Below are 20,158 nucleotides of genomic sequence, written 5' to 3'. Positions count from 1 at the left end.
TTTATGTGAAAATAAGAGTAGAAGAAGGGAAAATTTGCCTCACATTAGCATGTTCACTTGGGTACTCTACTCTTATAAAATTTAAAGCCAACTGGAAGAAAAGCTGGAAATGAACTGGAGCATGGGAACGTTGGCAGCAATGTGCTGCAACCAGACCTCCCCCAGGTTAGTTCCTCAGCTTCTCCTTCTAGTCAGCCTTTGAGCTGCATAAATAGTTCCCCCAAAGTATCGTTTCCGTTTGCTAGAGAAATAAACTATTTTGTGGCATCTGGGGTCTTGCCTCATTTCTCGGAGGTTCCTTGAACAACAAGCTTTGGAATAAAGTGTTTTTTAATTTTGTTGTTTTCCCTATGATCCTACCATTTTTATTTAAAAGATTTTTTATCAATCACATGATAAAGATTAAGAATTTCTAATGAAATTACATAAAATACATCAAATGTCTTCACTGAATTATAACTAAAATATTTAAATTGCCTCTATCTAATTACCTAGGTTCTCTACAAACCCCTTTTAAAATTTAGCCTGAAGGGATAAAATCCCTCAACTATTTATTCTCCAAATTTCTAATGGAAATAATCCACAGAAGAAAGACCAGAAGTTAGCCAGGACAGAGTAGATTCATATGGAACTCATTTTCCCCTACAGTAATTCAGAGTAAAGGCCGGGCACAGCACACACTCAGTAAATGAATACCAACTTCTCTAGCACCATCTGTGAGCTTCAGATTCAGTGAGGGATCATGTCTGCAAAAGTAAGGTGGAGAGAAACTGAAGCCGAAACCTGAAGTCAACCTCTGGCCTTCGCACAACAGGCACACTCACTGCTATCTCCCAACAAAGTCATCTCTGGTACTAATCTCCCTCTGTTTACCCAGGTACAAACACATCCAGTCACTGAACTGCAATGGCAACGAGAAAGGAAGGAGTGTAGCCTGGACTATTTGAGGCAAGCAGTGATTAGACCAGTATCAACAGGATCAGAACAGAATTTCTAAGAGAAGTCTTAGCTTCATCAACTCTGTTAAAAATTATATCTTCACGTAATCAACAAAATCACCCGATCAATGATGATGATAATAATAAAAATGGACATCAATCTATTCATCTACCATCTAAAATATATTTAAGTGCTAATCCTTGTTCTAGGTATTTTTTATTCAATGCTTGATAATCAAGGGCTGCTTTTTTTTTTGGTTTTGTTTTTCTGAGACAGGGTTTCTCTGCGAAACAATCCTGGCTGTCCTGGAGGTAGACCAGGCTGGCTTTGAACTCACTGAGAAGGCCTTCCTCTGCCTCCCAAGTGCTGGGATTAAAGGTGTGTGCTATCACCACCCAGCATCAAGGGATTTTTTGATGTTAAGGAGAAATAAAAATAAGTAAGGTATCAACTTAATATGAAACACACTATCAAATGAATATGCAAATTGCTTAGGAATTTTTCAAGATAAAGCTAGACGCTTTTCTTCCTCCCAACGAAAAGGGGGATCTCACCGTACAGTCCTAGCTGACCTGGAACACTCTATGTAGACCAGATTGGCCTGGAACTCATAGAGATTGGTTTGCCTTTGCCTCCTCAGTGATAAGATTAAAGGCATATAAATACTGCCTTGACTTGGTCAAAACTCCATTCTTTTTTATGGTGAAAACTACCCTGTCAATTGAGGCTATTTATCATTTCACATACAACACCAGGATAACTTATTCTTAAAAAGACATTTGAGTCTAAAATCTAATCATCAAAAATATCAATTTTAGTTATATATACAAGGAGACAACATGGACAAGTCTTGTAAGGCTTTTCCTAACAGAGCACTATAGATCTTATGGTTAATACAGTTATTTAACTAACAATAGCACTTAAATGTAGATGAAAATTCACAAGTGATGAATTTAAAATAAGACGGAAGAAAATGTGAAATACACAACCGAGTAACATAAGTATAAAGCTTCTCAACCTTTCATTTTAATAACACCTTTTGGCTATTATTTCTACAGTTAAAAGGAGGGTGGGGGAAGCAAAGCAAATTGTTCTTAAGATCTTCAATTTTTCTGAACCAGGACAGCTACAGCTTAAAGTTCAGCAAATCATATCAGGAATTATATGCAACAAAGTCGACTTCTGACTAACAAATCATATGTTGCATGTGCTAGCTTTATATATTCTCAGGGATAAAATAATATTTCATACACATGTTGCTCAAAATAACTACCTGTCACCAACATGCACAGCACTGTCTAATTATCTACAGAACCTAGAAAAATGAGGCATCTTTCCCTTTGCTTTGTTCTTCCCATGAAGAATAATTCAAACAAAGTCAGTGCAGCCTATAAATAAATTTAGTTTGTGAAGCTCTTTAGAGAAGTATGAAGGAAGAAAAAGAATACTCCTGCTTAATAATCAAGATTTACCTGCATGTTGCAAAAATATGCGGCATATACAGCAAGTGACCCCTTAACCAGCCGTAAGATTAGCAGTTAACAAGATTACAGAAAGTTATAACTTCAAAGTAATGTTGCACATAACTCTCGCTAGTACCAGAAAATGTCAAGCATTACAGAAATACTTACATTTGAAGGTTTAAGTTTGTTAATGATTGTTGTTTTGCCACTGTTATCCAGCCCAAGGCATAAAACATGAACTTCCTTCTTCTTCAGGCCGAGTAAACCTGAAAGTCTGTCTAGCAATCCCATGATGTGATTTAAATATTTACAAAGCAACTGCAAGGGAAAAGAAACGATTATTTCAAAGGTACCTTACATATGTAATAATGTTAGTATATACATAAAAAATGTAAGGCTAATGGCAGTGCCCAGAACACATCGGTGTGGCTTCACTCCTAGTAAACAGTATAAGCCGATTATCAGAAAGGAGCCTTAACTGAGATGTGGATTGGCAGCTTGTAAACCTTGACAGCAAGGACTAACATCCCTGAGACAAAACATTTATAATATTCAAGAAGCTCTTGTTAGCTTTAGTAGCATGCGGAGTCTGCCAATTGTAGTTTTCAAAGTTATTTATGAATGAGAGTCTAGTAAATACGGAACAGTATAAAGTCAATGAGACTTGGCTACAGTTATATTTTGAAATAATATGCAATTATAAAAATGTCGCTTATTTGTTTTCTCAGGGTTATTTCCAGTTTGGGTAAGGTTTTCCATTTACAGAGATGGAATAGTCATCCTGATTTCACCTCTCTCATACACACACACACACACACTTCAACATTAATTCTTTGGGAATAATAAATACAGTCCTTTAAAATTTTAGTCAATCTTAAGAAAGAGGATAGATATACCTTTTATCAATTTGCTGTCTACTGTGTACACACATACACATAGCCACATACATATATATACACACTAAACGCTCCCCCCAAACAAAAAAACACTCCCAAACTGCACCAATAATTCTTATTTTGACCAAAAGAATAGATCCTGGGAGAAAGTGCAAAATGCAAAATTAAATGACCAAGAAATGCTACACAAACAGCATTATTAATATACAAAATATTTATATTATTGAACGAGTAATCGGTATTATACTTTCTCTCTATGTCTATAAAACTTTGGAACAACAAAGCTAGTTGTTAAATCTGGTCCATGCCACCTTCCCAAACCCAGAAGATTTTAGTTAGATTCATTTTTCGATGCTTCATCAAATTTTTCTACAAGATCTGGGGCATCATCATCCTCTTCACCAGTGTTGTCTGGCTTTGGTCCTTTAATATCCAATACTTGTCATGGGAACTGTTCAGCTAATTTTCTATCACTTGTTAAGCTGTCAGCACTAAGCTGACTTAATATGCCAGGAAGCACTTCTGTGATTGCTTTGGCTTCTGCATGACCAGTAATTGCAAAGGTGTTAGCAGAAAGGGAAGCATGGACTTTGGGATTGTTGGAATCAAGAGCTGTTCCAGTATCTTTAATCATGTTCACCTCTTCAATAGCAGCTATATTGTTCGTAGCCAGTGAATTTTTAGAGAACTCTGAAGCTTTTTGTCATCAGCAGTGGCTGTCCTATGCAATACCTTCTTTCTTTAAGCTATACCCTTGTTCCCATCCAGATCTGAGTAGTTTGGTTAACATTTCTGTTTTGGGTTTGTTTTTTATTTTTTTGTGTTTTTTTGTTTGTTTGTTTTTGGTTTTTCAAGACAGGGTTTCTCTGTGTAACAATTCAAGCTGTCCTGGAACTAGTTCTTGTAGACCAGGCTGGCCTCGAACTCACAGAGATCTCCCTGCCTCTGCTTCCTGAGTGCTGGGATTAAAGGCATGTGCCACCACTGCCTGGCTGGCATTTCCTGATGGCTAACTTTTTCTGTTGGTGAATCTACAGCACAGGAAGTTCTTTGAAACCAGCATGTGGAAAGAACAAGATCTTAACATCATATCATATAAAAAAGAGTTAACTATAATACCATTATAGAAAAGTAAATGCAAACTTTAAGCATGCACCCATGCACATGCATGTGCGCGCGCGCACACACACACACACACACACACATTAGCTATATACATTTTTAACTTGTCCCTTGGGTGTTCAACTGAATCATTTTTTAAGGGGAATATCCATATTAGTCAGCTTTCTGTTCCCATAGCAAATGTTGTGATAAAACAATTGACAATTTTAGGAGCTACAGTCCATGATACAGTCCTCAATGCTGGACACTAAACTCTTAAGACACAGGTCTTTGAGAGGTATTTATTACTGTCAGGTGTAGAATAGCTCCCTTCTAGTTGGTGGCCTAGGAGGGAAATCTCAGAGACAATACACAAGCTATTGTCATTGCTCTTGGTTGCCCATGGAAACTTGATGTTGAGACACTATTGCTGAAGACACCACACATTTTAGCCACAAGATATGGAGAAATCCAGTTGGCACTGATCAAAAGCTTCTTCCCTGATGGTTAGTTTTTATAGTACAGGAAACTGCTACGCAGACTTTGTCATTAAAAGTCATCCTAATCTGTGAACGTTGAGAGAGAGTTATTACAATGACCAACCTTACAGGCTATGCCCATGGGTGAAAGAATGACCTGAAGGTTATGGGGTTAACCAGCTGCTTTCTGACTGAACTTAAGACCTACTTTTCAGGGAGAAACTTATGCCTGGTATGGCAAATCTAACCAAGAACCCATGAGTGGAGAGGTCATAGGGAGGACCCAACTACTATTGCTGTGCTACATGTATGCAGTAGTAAACTGCTCCCTCTACTTTTGTCACTACAGCCGTAGATTACAGCAGTTCTCAACTCTTATCAGGGAAGCTTATTTCTGCAGTGGATAGATCTTGATTCAGAGATCCACAAACAGTCTAAGCACAGAGAACAAACAACTATAAATGCTCAGCTCTAAATAGAACATCTATCTATACCATACCCCACCTGCCAAGGCTCAGAGAACATTCTGGAAAAGGAAGCAGAAAGGCTATGCAAGCCTGAAGTTGGGGAGCGGGGTGCCAAGCAGAATCTTCTGGGTATGATAGGGCCAATGTACTCATGAACCCTTAGCAGCTGTGATTGCCACACAAGAACTCCTCAAGCCAGTCAACATTCCAGCATGAATTAGGGGAGGGCTTACCAGGCCACACCCCTGTCTCAGAAGATATTGGCAGTTGATGGCTGTTAGGGAGAGACAATTTCCTTCAGGGATGTGACCACTGGCTGTTTGCCTATGCAGATGGCTCTACACCCATGAACGTGAGGGCACACTAGTTGTGCTCACTGGGTTACTTCAAAATAATAGAAAGAAGAGAAGAAATGAAGTTGGGGGGGCAACATGGGGTAAGTATCTGGGAAGAATTTGAGTTGGGAAACAGTACTGAAGATAATCAAAATGCATTGTGCATTGTATACAAGTATACAATTCTCTCTCTCTCTCTCTCTTTTTTCTTCCTGCGAGACAGCTTTTCTCTGTGTAACAGTTTTGGTTGCCCTGGAACTTGCTTTGTAGACCAGGCTGGTCTCAATCTCACAGAGATCAACCTGTTTCTGCCTCCCACGTGCTGGGATTAAATATGTGCACCACCACCACCCATCTACAAGCATAAAATTCTCAAACAATAAATTTAAAATATTATACTTTAAAAATCCAAACTATATAACTTTCTAAAGCAAACTTTAATGAACCCCCCAAAATGACCCCTCAGAAAACAAATTCCATTTCCAATAATCCAAGACAGAAGTACTTTGAAGTCAAATAAAACTGCAGCTAATATATTACTTGCTTTGAGCAGTTTTCTGTCTGTTCCTTTCCCTCAAGAAAAGTACTGTTAAATTTACACTCCACTTCTCCAAATGAAGCTTTTAAAGGCTCTTTTCTTTGGTTACATTGAACCCTAAATATTACTATGATAGGAGGAGAAAAATACTCCTCTTGCTAACCACCCGAACCTCCTGGTACTGCCACAATATACCTGTGTACTGAAGAGTTCTCCTTACTCTCTCAACATAAATTTCCAAAGTTCCTGAGACAGTAATTCACTTCATTGATTCTCATGTTCATTTATGGTCACACAAATCTGTCATGTTACAGCTCCTTTCAAATGTTTTTGTTTTATAGCAAGGGATGCTGAGAGAAGTAAAACTATAGCAAGGTAATCAATAGGAAGCTTTTAACTCAAAGGCATAAGAAAAGTGGTTGTATAGTTGACATTTTGCTTAGTGCCTTTGGGAGACTTCTATCAATTAGTGCCTATAAGGTCTAGTGCCTACCTCAAGGGTGGGGCCTAAAAGAAAGCTTATTTCTTATCCAAAGAATGGGTTTGATCTTAGGTACCTCCTTTTATGCTAGCTCAAAGCCTCTTCATATTAGATTTTCAAAGCTCATTTCAACACATTTCTTTGAATCCTGATGCGGGAGAATTGTCTGTAGTGAGGGTTCAGAGCTGTGGGCAGGCCTGCTTTTCGTCCCGCCTGCTCCCGCACGGCTAGCTTAGTCCTGGAAATAACAACACACAAATTGTATTCATTTAAACACTGCCTGGCCCATTATCTCTAGAGAGTTAGTTACTGGCTAACTCTCACATCTTGATTAACCCAATTCTAATAATCTGTGTAGCACCATGAGGTGGTGGCTTACCAGAAAAGATTCAGCATGTCTGACCTGGAGGCTGGCTCCATGGCTTCTACCTCATAGCCCTCTTCCCAGCATTCTGTTCTGTTTACTCCGCCTACCTAATTTTCTGTCCTATCAAGGGCCAAGGCAGTCTCTTTATTAACCAATGAAAATAACACATAGACAGAAAGCCCATCTACATCAATTGTCTGTATTCTGTCAATCATATTTTAATAAAACACTGATTGGCCAGGCAGGCAGTATAGGTGGGAAAACCAGACAGGAAGTAGGGGTGATGCAATGAGAACAGGAGAATTCTGGGAAGCAGGGAGGTTCCTCTGCCTTTCCTGCGCAGACCACTGAACAGACAACATGTAAGCTGTCACACTGAGAAAGGTACTGAGCCTTTTTCGGGGCTTAAATTCCTCTATCTCAGCCGGGGAGGGCACCGCGGGCCGGGGCAGGCGGTGAGTGCAAAGGGACAGGAGTCCCTTTGTTCTGATAGCCGGCCTGCAGCAAGCTAAGACCGCAGGCAGGAAGTCTTCTGACCAGCAAGGGGCTCTGATACTGTGGAGGGATAAGTGTGTTGACCGCCATACAAGTCCGGTTAGGGAACACACAATATTCCCGCCATCCTTATCTCCCTGGCTACTCCAAAGGGGCAGCTTCCCCCAGCTAATCCCTCTCTCCTGCTACGCCATCCCAGCTTTCGGCCTTGAACCCCTCCCCTCCTCTCTCCCTTTTTCGGGGCTTAAATTCCTCCATCTCAGCCGGGGTGGGCACCGCGAGTCGGGACAGGTGGTGAGTGCAAAGGGAAGGAAGTCCCTTTGTTCTAATAGCCTGCCTGCAGCAAGCTAAGGCTGCAGGCAAAGTGATTCCTGGATAGCAAGGGGCACTAATCCAGTAGAAGAAGACCCAGCGGAGGGAAGAGCCATTGGAGAGCATCTGAAGGAAGAGATGGGCAGGCGCCAAGGCAAGAATTCCTCCAACAATCTGAAAAACAACATGAAAACACCAGATCCCAGCGATCTTACCACAGAAGGACTTGAACGCCCTATTCTGGAAGAAGTGGAAAACAGTGTCATTATGAAAGCAATAGAGTCTCTTAAACAGGGTATGAATAACTCACTTAAAGAAATAGAAGAGAAATATACCAAAAAGATGGAAGAAATGAGTAAAGAAATGGAAGACAAATATAACAAAAAGTTTGAAGAAATGAGTAAATTCGTAAATGATACCCTGGGAAACCAAGAAAAAACAATCCAACAGGTAATGGAATCAGTTCAAGAATTGAAAACTGAAATGGAGGCAGTGAAGAAAACACAAACCGAGGGCCGGCTGGATATGGAAAATCTAGATAAATGAACGGAGATTACAGAATCAAGCTTAACCAATAGAATACAAGAGATAGAAGAACGAAATCTCAGATTATGAAGACACCATAGAGAAAATAAACGCCCTGACCAAAGACAACAGCAAATCCAACAAATTCTCATCACAAAACATTCAGGAAATCTGGGACATAATAAAAAAAACCAAATCTAAGAATAATAGGAGTAGAAGAAGGAGAAGAATTGCAGATCAAAGGTCCAGAAGATATATTCAACAAAATTATAGAAGAAAACTTTCCCATCCTAAAGAGGGATATTCCTATGAAGGTGCAAGAAGCATACAGAACACCGAATAGACTGGATCAGAAAAAAACATCCCCTCGCCATATAATAATCAAAACACAAAGCATTCAGATTAAAGAAAGGATATTAAGAGCTGCAAAGGAAAAAGGTCAAGTAACCTATAAAGGTAAACCTATCAGACTTACAGCAGACTTCTCTATAGAAACCATGAAAGCCAGAAGGTCCTGGATAGAGGTACTGCAGAAATTAAGGGACCATGGATGCAAGCCCAGACTACTTTACCCAGCCAAGCTTTCGTTCACTATCAACGGAGAAAACAAAATATTCCAGGATAAAAACAAATTTAAACAATACTTAACTACTAATCCAGCCTTACAGAGAATACTAGAAGGAAAATTACATCCCAAGGAATCCAACATTGCCAACACTGACTACAATAATTCAGACATCTAGCGACCCTTCACTAGCACAATTCAAAGAAGGTAAACACATACACTCTATTACCCCCCCAAAAAATGACTGGAGTCAACAACCAATGGTCATTAATATCTCTTAATATCAATGGACTCAATTCACCTATAAAGAGGCACAGACTTAGAGATTGGATAGGAAAACAGGATCCAACATTCTGCTGTTTACAAGAAACACACCTCAACCACAAAGACAGACACCTACTCAGAGTAAAGCGACCCTTCACTAGCACAATTCAAAGAAGGTAAACACATACACTCTATTACCCCCCCAAAAAATGACTGTAGTCAACAACCAATGGTCATTAATATCTCTTAATATCAATGGACTCAATTCACCTATAAAGAGGCACAGACTTAGAGATTGGATACGAAAACAGGATCCAACATTCTGCTGTTTACAAGAAACACACCTCAACCACAAAGACAGACACCTACTCAGAGTAAAGGGTTGGGAAAAGGTTTTCCAAACAAATGGACCTAAGAAACAAGCGGGTATGGCCATTCTAATATCTAACAAAATCGACTTCAAACTAAAATCAATCAGAAGAGATGGAGATGGACATTTCATACTCATAACAGGAACAACTCATCAGGAAGAAATCTCAATCCTGAATATCTATGCCCCTAATGTAAAGGCACCCACATATGTAAAAGAAACTCTTCTAGAACTCAAGGCAGTCATCAAACCACACACGCTAATAGTAGGAGACTTCAACACTCCTCTCTCACCAATGGACAGGTCAATCAGACAGAAACCAAACAGAGAATTAAGAGATTTATTGGAGGTATTGAATCAAATGGACTTAACAGACATCTATAGAACACTCCACCCAAATAGGAAAGAATATACCTTCTTCTCTGCAGTTCATGGAACCTTCTCGAAGACTGACCACATACTCGGCAACAAAGCAAACTCCCACAGATACAAAAAAATATTAGAAACCACCTGTGTCTTGTCAGATCACCATGGATTAAAATTAGAATTCAACAACAATGCTACCCCCAGGAAGTCAACAAACTCATGGAAGTTGAACAGTCAACTACTAAATCACCCCTGGGTCAAGGACGAAATTAAGAAAGAAATTAAAGTCTTCCTTGAATTTAATGAAAACAAAGACACAACATACTCAAACCTATGGGACACTATGAAAGCAGTGCTAAGAGGAAAGTTCATAGCAATAGGTGCCCAAATAAAGAAAACGGAGAAAGCACACATTGGAGACCTAACAGCACACTTGAAAGCTCTAGAAAAAAAAGAAGCTGATTCACCCAGGAGGAGTAGAAGACTGGAAATAATCAAACTGAGGGCTGAAATCAACAAAATAGAAACAGAGAAAACAATCCAAAGAATCAATGAATCAAAAAGCTGGTTCTTGGAGAAAATCAACAAGATTGACAAACCCCTATCCAAACTAATCAAACGGCAGAGAGAACACATGAAAATTAATAGGATCAGAAATGAAAAGGGGGATATAACCACAGACACAGAGGAAATTCAGAGAATCATTAGATCTTACTACGAAAGTTTATATGCTACAAAGTTGGAAAATGTAAAAGAAATGGACATTTTTTAGATAAGTACCATATACCAAAGTTGAACCAAGAACAGGTGAACAATCTAAATAGACCTGTTAGTCGTGAAGAATTAGAAGCTGTTATCAGAAATCTCCCTGCCAAAAAAAGCCCAGGACCAGATGGTTTCAATGCAGAATTCTACCAGAACTTCCAGGAACAGCAAATTCCTATACTCCTTAATGTATTCCATAATATAGAAACAGAAGAGTCATTGCCAAACTCCTTTTATGAAGCTACAGTTACCTTAATACCAAAACCACATAAAGACACAACCAAGAAAGAGAATTACAGGCCAATCTCACTCATGAACATTGACGCGAAAATTCTCAATAAAATCCTGGCAAACCAAATCCAGGAACACATTAGAAAAATTATCCATTATGATCACGTAGGCTTCATCCCAGAGATGCAGGGCTGGTTCAACATACGCAAATCTATCAATGTAATCCATCATATAAATAAACTGAAAGAAAAAAACCATATGATCATTACATTGGATGCTGAAAAAGCATTTGACAAAATTCAACATCCATTTATGATAAAGGTGTTGGAAAGACTGGGGATACAAGGATCATACCTAAATATAATAAAAGCAATATACAGCAAGCCAACAGCTAACATCAAATTGAATGGAGAGAAACTCAAAGCCTTTCCACTAAAATCAGGAATGCGACAAGGCTGTCCACTCTCTCCATACCTCTTCAATATAGTGCTTGAAGTTCTAGCAATAGCAATAAGACAACATAAGGAGATCAAGGGGATTCGAATTGGAAAGGATGAAGTTAAACTTTCGTTATTTGCTGACGATATGATAGTTTACATAAGTGACCCCAAAAACTCTACCAAAGAACTCCTACAGCTGATAAACACCTTTAGTAATGTGGCAGGATACAAGATCAACTCCAAAAAATCAGTGGCCCTCCTATACACAAAGGATAAAGAAGCAGAGAGGGAAATCAGAGAAACATCACCTTTCACGATAGCCACAAATAGCATAAAATATCTTGGGGAAACTCTAACCAAGGAAGTGAAAGACCTATTTGACAAGAACTTTAAGTCTTTGAAGAAAGAAATTGAGGAGGATACCAGAAAATGGAAAGATCTCCCTTGTTCTTGGATTGGGAGGATCAACATAGTAAAAATGGCAATTCTACCAAAAGCAATCTATACATTCAATGCAATCCCCATCAAAATCCCATCAAACTTCTTCACAGACCTTGAGAAAACAATAATCAAGTTTATATGGAAAAACAAAAAACCCAGGATAGTCAAAACAATCTTATACAATAAAGGATCTTCAGGAGGCATTACCATCCCTGACTTCAAACTCTATTACAGAGCTACAGTATTGAAAACAGCTTGGTATTGGCATAAGAACAGAGAAATCGACCTTTGGAATCGAATAGAAGACCCGGATATTAACCCACAAACCTATGAGCACCTAATTTTTGACAAGGGAGCTAAAGGTATACAATGGAAGAAGGAAAGCATCTTTAACAAATGGTGCTGGCATAACTGGATGTCAACCTGTAGAAGGATGAAAGTAGATCCATACCTATCACCATGCACAAAACTCAGGTCCAAATGGATTAAAGACATCAACATTAATCCGTCCACTTTGAACCTGATAGAAGAGAAAGTGGGAAGTAGTCTACAAGATATAGGCACAGGAGGCCTCTTCCTAAGTAGGACCCCAGTAGCACAGACAATAAGAGAAACAATGAATAAATGGGATCTACTGAAACTGAGAAGCTTCTGTAAAGCAAAGGACACTGTCAGTAAGACAAAAAGGCTGCCTTCTGACTGGGAGAAGATCTTCACCAACCCCTCATCAGACAAAGGTCTGATCTCCAAAATATACAAAGAACTCAAGAAACTAGGCACTAAAACTCTAATTAACCCAATTAAAAAATGGGGTACTGAACTGAACAGAGAATTCACAACAGATGAACTTCGAATGGCCAGAAGACACTTAAGGTCATGCTCAACCTCCTTAGCGATCAGGGAAATGCAAATTAAAACCACTTTGAGATACCATCTTACACCTGTCAGAATAGCTAAAGTCAAAAACACCAACGATAGCCTATGCTGGAGAGGATGTGGGGTGAGGGGAACACTCATCCATTGTTGGTGGGAATGCAAACTTGTGCAGCCACTGTGGAAATCAGTGTGGCGGTTTCTCAGGAAACTGGGAGTCAACCTCCCTCAGGACCCAGCAATTCCACTCTTGGGAATATACCCAAGAGATTCCCTAGCATACTACAAAAGCATTTGTTCAACTATGTTCATAGCAGCACTATTTGTAATAGCCAGAACCTGGAAACAGCCTAGGTGCCCCTCAATAGAAGAATGGTTAAAAAAGGTGTGGAACATATACACATTAGAGTTTTACTCAGCGGTAAAAAATAATGACATCTTGAATTTTGCATGCAAATGGATGGACATAGAAAACGCTTTACTGAGTGAGGTAAGCCAGACCCAAAAAGAGGAACACGGTATGTATTCACTCATAAGTGGATTCTAACCATAATTTAAAGGTCTTTGAGCCTATTATTCGTGATCCTAGAGAAGCTAAATAAGAAGACGAACCTGATGAAGATTATTTAGCTATCCGCCAGGAGGTAGGAAATAGTCAAGAGTCCCAGGTAACCTTGGGTGCATGGGGGGGGTGGGAGGGTTGTTGGAAGGGGAGAGGGTTAGAGAGAAGGGAGTAGGGGAGGAATGGAGAAAGCTCGGTTGACCGGGAAGGGGGGAAGGGAGGAAGGATGAATATGGGATCAGGGAAGAATACATTTCAACTAAGGGAGTCATTTTAGGGTTTATAGGAAACTTGATTATATATGGGATCCCAGGTCCAAGGAGAGATCCCCAGATTGTTCTCTGGACAGAGGAGAGGGTACCTGAACCGGCCTTGGCCCATAACCATACTGATGAATATTTTGCTTATCACCATAGATCCTTCATCTGGCGATGGATGGTGATACAGACGGAGACCCACATTGGAGCACCGGACTGAGCCCCCCAAGGTCCAAATGAGGAGCAGAAGGACGAAGAAAATGACGAAGGACTGCGAGGGATGCTATCACCCACTGATACAAGGGGTCGAATCTAATGAGAGTTTACCAAGGGCAGTTGGACTGCGACTGAACGAGCACGTGATCCAACCAGATTCTCTGAATGTGGCCGGATTCTCTGAATGTGGCTGGCCCGGAGTCTTTCTGAGAAGCCATTGACAGTGACACTGGGACTAGTTTCCTCTGCATATACTGGATTTTTGGGATCCAGTCTCTTTGGATACTCACCTTCCTGGACCTGGAGGGAGGGGGGAGGAACTTGAACTTCCCACAGGGCTGGAAACCCTGACTGCCCTTAGGGACAAAGAGGGAGGAGGAGTGGGAGGGGGGGGGAGTGGGAGGGTGTTGGGAAGAGGGGTGTAAATGGAAACTTTTATAATTAAAAAAAATAAAATAAAATAAAAAAAGAAGTAGTCCTGGTCATAAAATAATTATAAATACACAATAAAAACAAATTTGGATGAGAAACACCTCTAAATGGGTCACAGTGTTAGATCAATGTACGTGGCTTGGGAGAGAGAAGAAAAGAGTATAGAGATTTATTAAAAGAAATAAATGGTTTAAAAAAACAAAGTCTTTGAAGTGACAGAGTACAGTCATAGATTAAAGGAATAAAAAGTAATAGAGTAAAAGCAAATAAGCCATGTAAAGATAGAGTATACACAGAGAGTCTGGATTATGTATACTATTGTGTTTTTTTTGAAGTTTTTGACTGCAGAGACATTTGATTCTGGGGACTACTAAGCTAAGCCAACATATACATTTTAAAGGTATCCTGAATTCAAAATATGGTCTAAGTATAGTTGCTTTGGAAAAGAGCTTCTTCTTTTGTTTTCAGAGGATGAGAACCTGTGGAATCCTCCTAGACTAGTATGGTTTAATGAACCAAGAGCCCCTGAAAGGTTGCTTTCAACACCCCTCAAAAAATTACTTTACCCAATAAACAGCAGGAAAAGGTTTGGAGAAAAACCACACCCATATTTCCAAATATTGTTTGTAAATCTATTTTTTTACACTTAAAAGGAAATGTGCTATAGAGATGGATACTTTGCATTGGTATGGATCTTGCTTTATTGATACAAATTTAAGGTCAATTTTGTTATACTGTGTATATATTTCTACTCTTATTAAGGTATTCTCATTGTGCCATTCATTTAAAAATATAATGGATAATAATGAAATATAGGTAAATAAATAATCATCTATAATAGTCAAGCTAGTAGTTATGTTAGTTAGGTTTTCTAAATATATAGAGATATATTTCAGTTAAATAGGTATTCTTCAAATCTTTCAGAGACCTTCAGTTATGGCATTTAAAATGTTTTAAAAACTTAGAACTTTTTATGACTATGAGACACATCTTCTCCTGACAGTACCAATCTACTTCAAGAGGAAGATGGGCATCGAAAAGGCTCCTTATGGAGTTTCCTAGCCATTTGGGCAAGAAACTGCTCTTGCCTGGACTGCTTAACTGGACATGCAGAACCCACAGAGAAATGATTGTTGAACTTTCCTAAAGGTGAGATGATCCTTCGGGGTTCCTGCTTCATGAAAAAGTCTGCCAGACATTCTATAGGGCACAGAAGAGAGTGACTGACAAACTGCCAATATAGGGAGAACTGTCGTTAAAATTTCCTACTTTGTGGAAAAGTCTGCTGGATACTACAGGCCTGTAGGTTGAAGATGGATGCCCCAACAGTACGGAAGAACTTTGGCTGACTGTCCGCGCAGTGAGATGTCTCTGTCAATTCTAGAGTTTTGGATGTTGCTTACAATGCGCTTCCTGTTAACTTAGGTAATAATATATCCTTCTGGAGTCCTTGATGGAGTTGAAGAATTGATAGTTATAGTTTTCCTTAGTTATAATAAAAGATAAAGTAGATATAAATATTATAACTAATTCTTGCTTGATAACTGTTTTGTTATACGTAATTTTACTATGTTAAAGTTAAAATGTTTCTTATTTTATTTAAACAGAAAAGGGGAGGTGATGTGAGAGTCCCCTTTGTATGCTGTGATTACCATTAATGAATAAAAAAACTGCTTTGGACCTATAGCAGGGCAGAACTTAGTTAGGTGATGAAAACTAAGCTAAATGCTGGGAGAAAGGAGATGGAGTCAGGGAAAAGCCATGTACCTGCTACTGGGGACAGAAACTTCCACTGGAGCCCACTGATTGCTGGTAGACCACAATCTCATGGTGATGCACAGATTAATGGAGGTGGGTTAATTTAGGATATAAGAGCAAGCTAGAAATATGCTTAAGCTATTGGCCAAACAGTATTGCAAATAATATACTTTCTGAGTGTTTATTTTGTGGTCTGGGCAGCCAGGAACAAACAAATGGCTTCTGCCAACAGATGCTTATATATTTTTTATTTTCCATATCATCTTTACCATATTTCCAAAACTATGACCTATTTTTCTCTCCCATGTCCCTGCTCTAGGAAAGTACTACAAATATTAATTGTTAAAAGTTCTATCATGGATAATCATTTTCCAAGCTTTTTTTGACTATCATTTTCCTAGCACCTGAGATTTACTATTGAAATATTTTGGAATATACAATTTTAAAGAGAAGTCAGCTTTTCAAAATTTTTCTCATCTGCAAAATGAAAAATCCTATCAAAGGATTGCTTAAATTTGCATTTATTCCATCAATAGTGAAGCTGAATATTACTGCAAACCCTGCTTCTTATTGGGGTTTCTTTTATGAGCAGCTTATCATATTTGGTGGTTACTCCTTTGATTATTGCATACAAGAACCCTTTCCATTTCCATTTCAACTACAAATCATTTTAGTCAATTAAAATTTTCCTTCATGTTTTTGTACTACAGAATTTTTATCTGGTGTTATTGAGAGTTTTCTGTTGTTTGTTTGTTTCTTCAGTTTTAGGTCTAAAAACATTACCTCTCTCCATTATTTTAAAAACATTAGCTTATATTTTTTGTTTCCTATATTTGTAGTCTATTTTTCAGTTTTTAAATTATAAGTTGCCTGAAACGTATTTAGTTATGAGAACTGATTCAAATAACTGGCTGCCCTTCTCCCCACCTTTTCTCCTTTTTTCTGTTTTAAAATACAGCTAGTCATTCTAGTTTCATTTTTCTTCCAATAATCCATTTTTGACTAGTTTTTCTCTCATTTATTTTTATATTTTATATTTTTATACATGTTTGGGTCTATCAGTAGGTTCTCAATTCTGTACAGTTTAAACTGTACTTTCTGAAAGAGAATTCTGAGAGATTGCTTTTAAAAGAATCTCAAGGTCACTTAAGTTTGAGAAATTTTAGACTCTATTCAATAAGTTTCAACAAGCTTCTAAAGAGTTTTACTCTTTAATATGCTGACACTAGTTGTAAAGATCCAGGAGAGGGATAAGAAGGCACTATATTTCTGGTGAGTACTTGTCCATGGGGACCTTTTGAAAAATAAACTGGGAACCTGGTCTATTCTTCCATTGGTCTATTTTGCTATCATCTCTCAATTCATACACCACACCACTATATTCCGTCATGTGAAACAGCAAGTTTCCTTTCCTTAATGTCTCTTTTTCCAAATATCAGAGATTCAACAGTTTTCTGCTTTATGGGAAATTGTGCTCTAAAACCTTTTGTGCTTTTGTGGGGGCAGATGTTCTGTTAATTTTATTTTTTTCTTCCATTTCCTTAATTTTGTTTAATTTTGGAGAAAGCAAGATCTTGGACAACAACATTGTCCGAAGCTAAGTCCAATTAACCTGAGGTATGTCCAAAAATGCTTAAGAAGAAACAAATACCCCCTGAGATTGAGGAAGACTAGCTAATCAATAAGAGAGAAGATCAGAACAGTTTGAAAATAACAAGCTGCATCACTGAGAATGAAATGTAAAGATTGGTAATTGAATAAAAAACAGTTAAGGACATTTATCACAAAGCATTCTCAGCCACTTTTTATTCTCTATTTTGTTCTGAATTTCCTCAAAATAGTAGTTTAAAGTTTTTAACAATAAAATCACTTCACTATAAACAATTACCTCAATAAAATGAAAATTCACAACTAAAATCATCACACAAGTAGTGTCCAATCCCAAACTCTAAATATCTCAATGAATTTCTACAATTAGGACTTTTCTGAAGCAACTGAACTTTGATTAATGTTTAACACTTTCAGTATCAATTACATTCTCTGTGCAACTAGCCCCCCACAACAAAGGGGAAAAAAAACTATGAGAGTGTTGGATCTAGGGAAAAATTAGCTTTATACTCTCTTTTGCAACTCATGCCCATTTAAATATTCTAAAGAAAAGTATGATTTTGAGAAATAATTATGTAGCCAAATGATAAAGTGCTTGTCTGTGATGTGCAAAAGGTCTACGTTTGATCTTAAGCATTGTAAAAAGAAAAAGAAAAAAAAAATAAAAATTATACTGGAGAGACCACATCATCATTAAGAGGGCTTGTTGATCATCCATAGGACCAGAGCTTTGTTCCCAACACCCACAGGATGAGACGGTCAAGTACCAGTAACTCCAGTTCCAGGGGTAGTCACACGTTTTTCTGGTTTCGGCAGGCATGACACTACATGAACAAATACACACACACACACACACACACACCGAGAGAGAGAGAGAGATAGAGACAGAGAGACAAAGAAAGAACTAAAACTAAAATCTCTAAAGATTTATTTTCGTCTTTGTTTAAAAACTAGGTAGAAGGCTGATAGTGAGTTCAGACAAGACTGCCTTAATGGATGGGAAGCACAGCATATTGGCTTTTATTAGGAAAACAATATACCTTCAGCTTTAAAAGTCGTACTGTATAACGTTGGGAGAATTGATATCTAAAGTAAAGTTTCTAAATGAAACAACTCTTGTATTGGAATCAAGAACACGTAGGTTTGAACACTGGCACTGCACTACTCCTGTGTGACTTTTCAGATCGTCAAATCTTTTTGTCCTATAGTGTTTAAGGCTGTGGGGTCGTGCAAATGTTTCAAGGCTCTTCACAGTCTAACTGATATTTTTTAGTTTCTCATCTCACTCCTGCCCTTTACATATACATCTTGTCAAATTCTCCTAGCTGCTTTCTGAGAATTAACTTTCCAAAGGATTACTGGTCGCCAGAAAAGCACCGAGGAATTAGCATGTTATCCACAAATAGAGGCTTGGAGGGAAGCTGCAGAGAGAGATGAGATCAGGCAGAGAAAACTCCAGAAATGCTACTTCGTAAACTTTTAAGCACGTTGCGAGAGTGGGCTGCTGCACATTCTTACTACCGCAATTAAACAATCTTATTCAGTTTAAAATTTTTGATGATGAAATTTCAACTAAATAATTCACACATCGTATAAAAAGTCCGTCGTGTGCAGTTTTAAAGTCAACTAAGCAAGCAAGCAAGCAAGCAAACAGCATTCAACACATTTTCGAGGCTCCTTAGCATTCACCATATAAACTTTTCTCCTTTTCCATCTCACAGATTAAAGACAGTAACTTGTTTAGATTGAAAAACATGGGCAATAACTTATTCTAAATCGGACACGGGAACTTTCTGAAGTAGTGGATCCTGGCGACGGTTCCACAGCACTACAACCACAGCAGCAAGGTAGTGTGTACTTAACAAGGGTGGAAGTGAATGTGTGTAAAATTATACCCAACAGATCTGAGAGATAACACAGAGATGAAGATGAAGACAGGCAAAAAGCGGGATGGGGGCGAAGATACCTGATCTTTGAAGGCAATCCAAAGGCCAAGGGGCTGGCAAAGGCAGAAATGGACGCACTCTTCTACCCGTTTCCGCGGGCAGAAGTCTCAGCCTTCCTCTCTATGCCCCCGTGGGAAGGTTCCCTTGTCCCGAGCACAGCCTCTCCTACAAGTTGGGGGAACCGGCGGTTTCGGCCCGGATGGGAGCATCAGGGGCTGAGCAGGAATCCAAGGCGCGCGGCGTTCCCTTGGCAACAGGAGCGCCTTCCGGTTCCCAAAGCCACGCCCCCTCTGGCGTTGTAGCGTCTCCGCTGCTGCGTTCTCATTTTTGCCAGTGAAGAATACTGGGTAAAAAATAGCCTGATTCCCGCAGGGGAGTTCTATTAGAGAAAGAGAGTGAGCACAGAAGACACAGGGAGCCGCCAATACGCTGGGAGCCGAGGGGTAGAGCCTTCGCTGCTGGAACCTGATGGGAGTTGTAGGCCTCGCACAGCCTGCCGGGTAGAGCGCTGGGGCCTTAGCTGCGCGCGCATCGCTCCGGGACGGTCTCCTGGGCGCCTAGGTTTGGCACGGATTTGGGGTGACTGCCACTCAACCGCAGAGGTCGGCGTGGCGTGGAGCGAGAATCTGCATAGATGTGGTTCTGCTTCCCATTACACAGACCTTT

At 39.1% G+C, this 20,158-nt stretch overlaps 1 protein-coding gene and 1 pseudogene across 1 annotated transcript in view; both read right to left on the bottom strand.

Moving 5' to 3' along the window:
• The window catches only part of Arl6 (ARF like GTPase 6), a 33,782-nt gene extending 13,827 nt beyond the window's left edge, over nt 1-19,955 (bottom strand). The window contains exons 1-2 of the mRNA XM_048422742.3: nt 19,513-19,955; nt 2,571-2,720 (exon numbers count right to left, since the gene is read on the bottom strand). Of these exons, the coding sequence (XP_048278699.1) occupies nt 2,571-2,693 (123 nt within the window). The 5' untranslated portion in view covers nt 2,694-2,720; nt 19,513-19,955. The remainder of the gene's footprint in view (nt 1-2,570; nt 2,721-19,512) is intronic.
• Nucleotides 3,630-3,937, bottom strand: LOC148122926 (transcription factor BTF3 homolog 4 pseudogene; annotated as a pseudogene).
• Nucleotides 19,956-20,158: the final 203 nt, after the last annotated feature.

The sequence above is a fragment of the Myodes glareolus genome, chromosome 2 (assembly GCF_982192425.1).
Source record: "Myodes glareolus chromosome 2, mMyoGla1.1, whole genome shotgun sequence".
NCBI lineage: Eukaryota > Metazoa > Chordata > Mammalia > Rodentia > Cricetidae > Myodes > Myodes glareolus.
The sequence above is the reverse complement of the archived record's forward strand: the minus strand, read 5'-3'. Positions and strand labels throughout refer to the sequence as shown.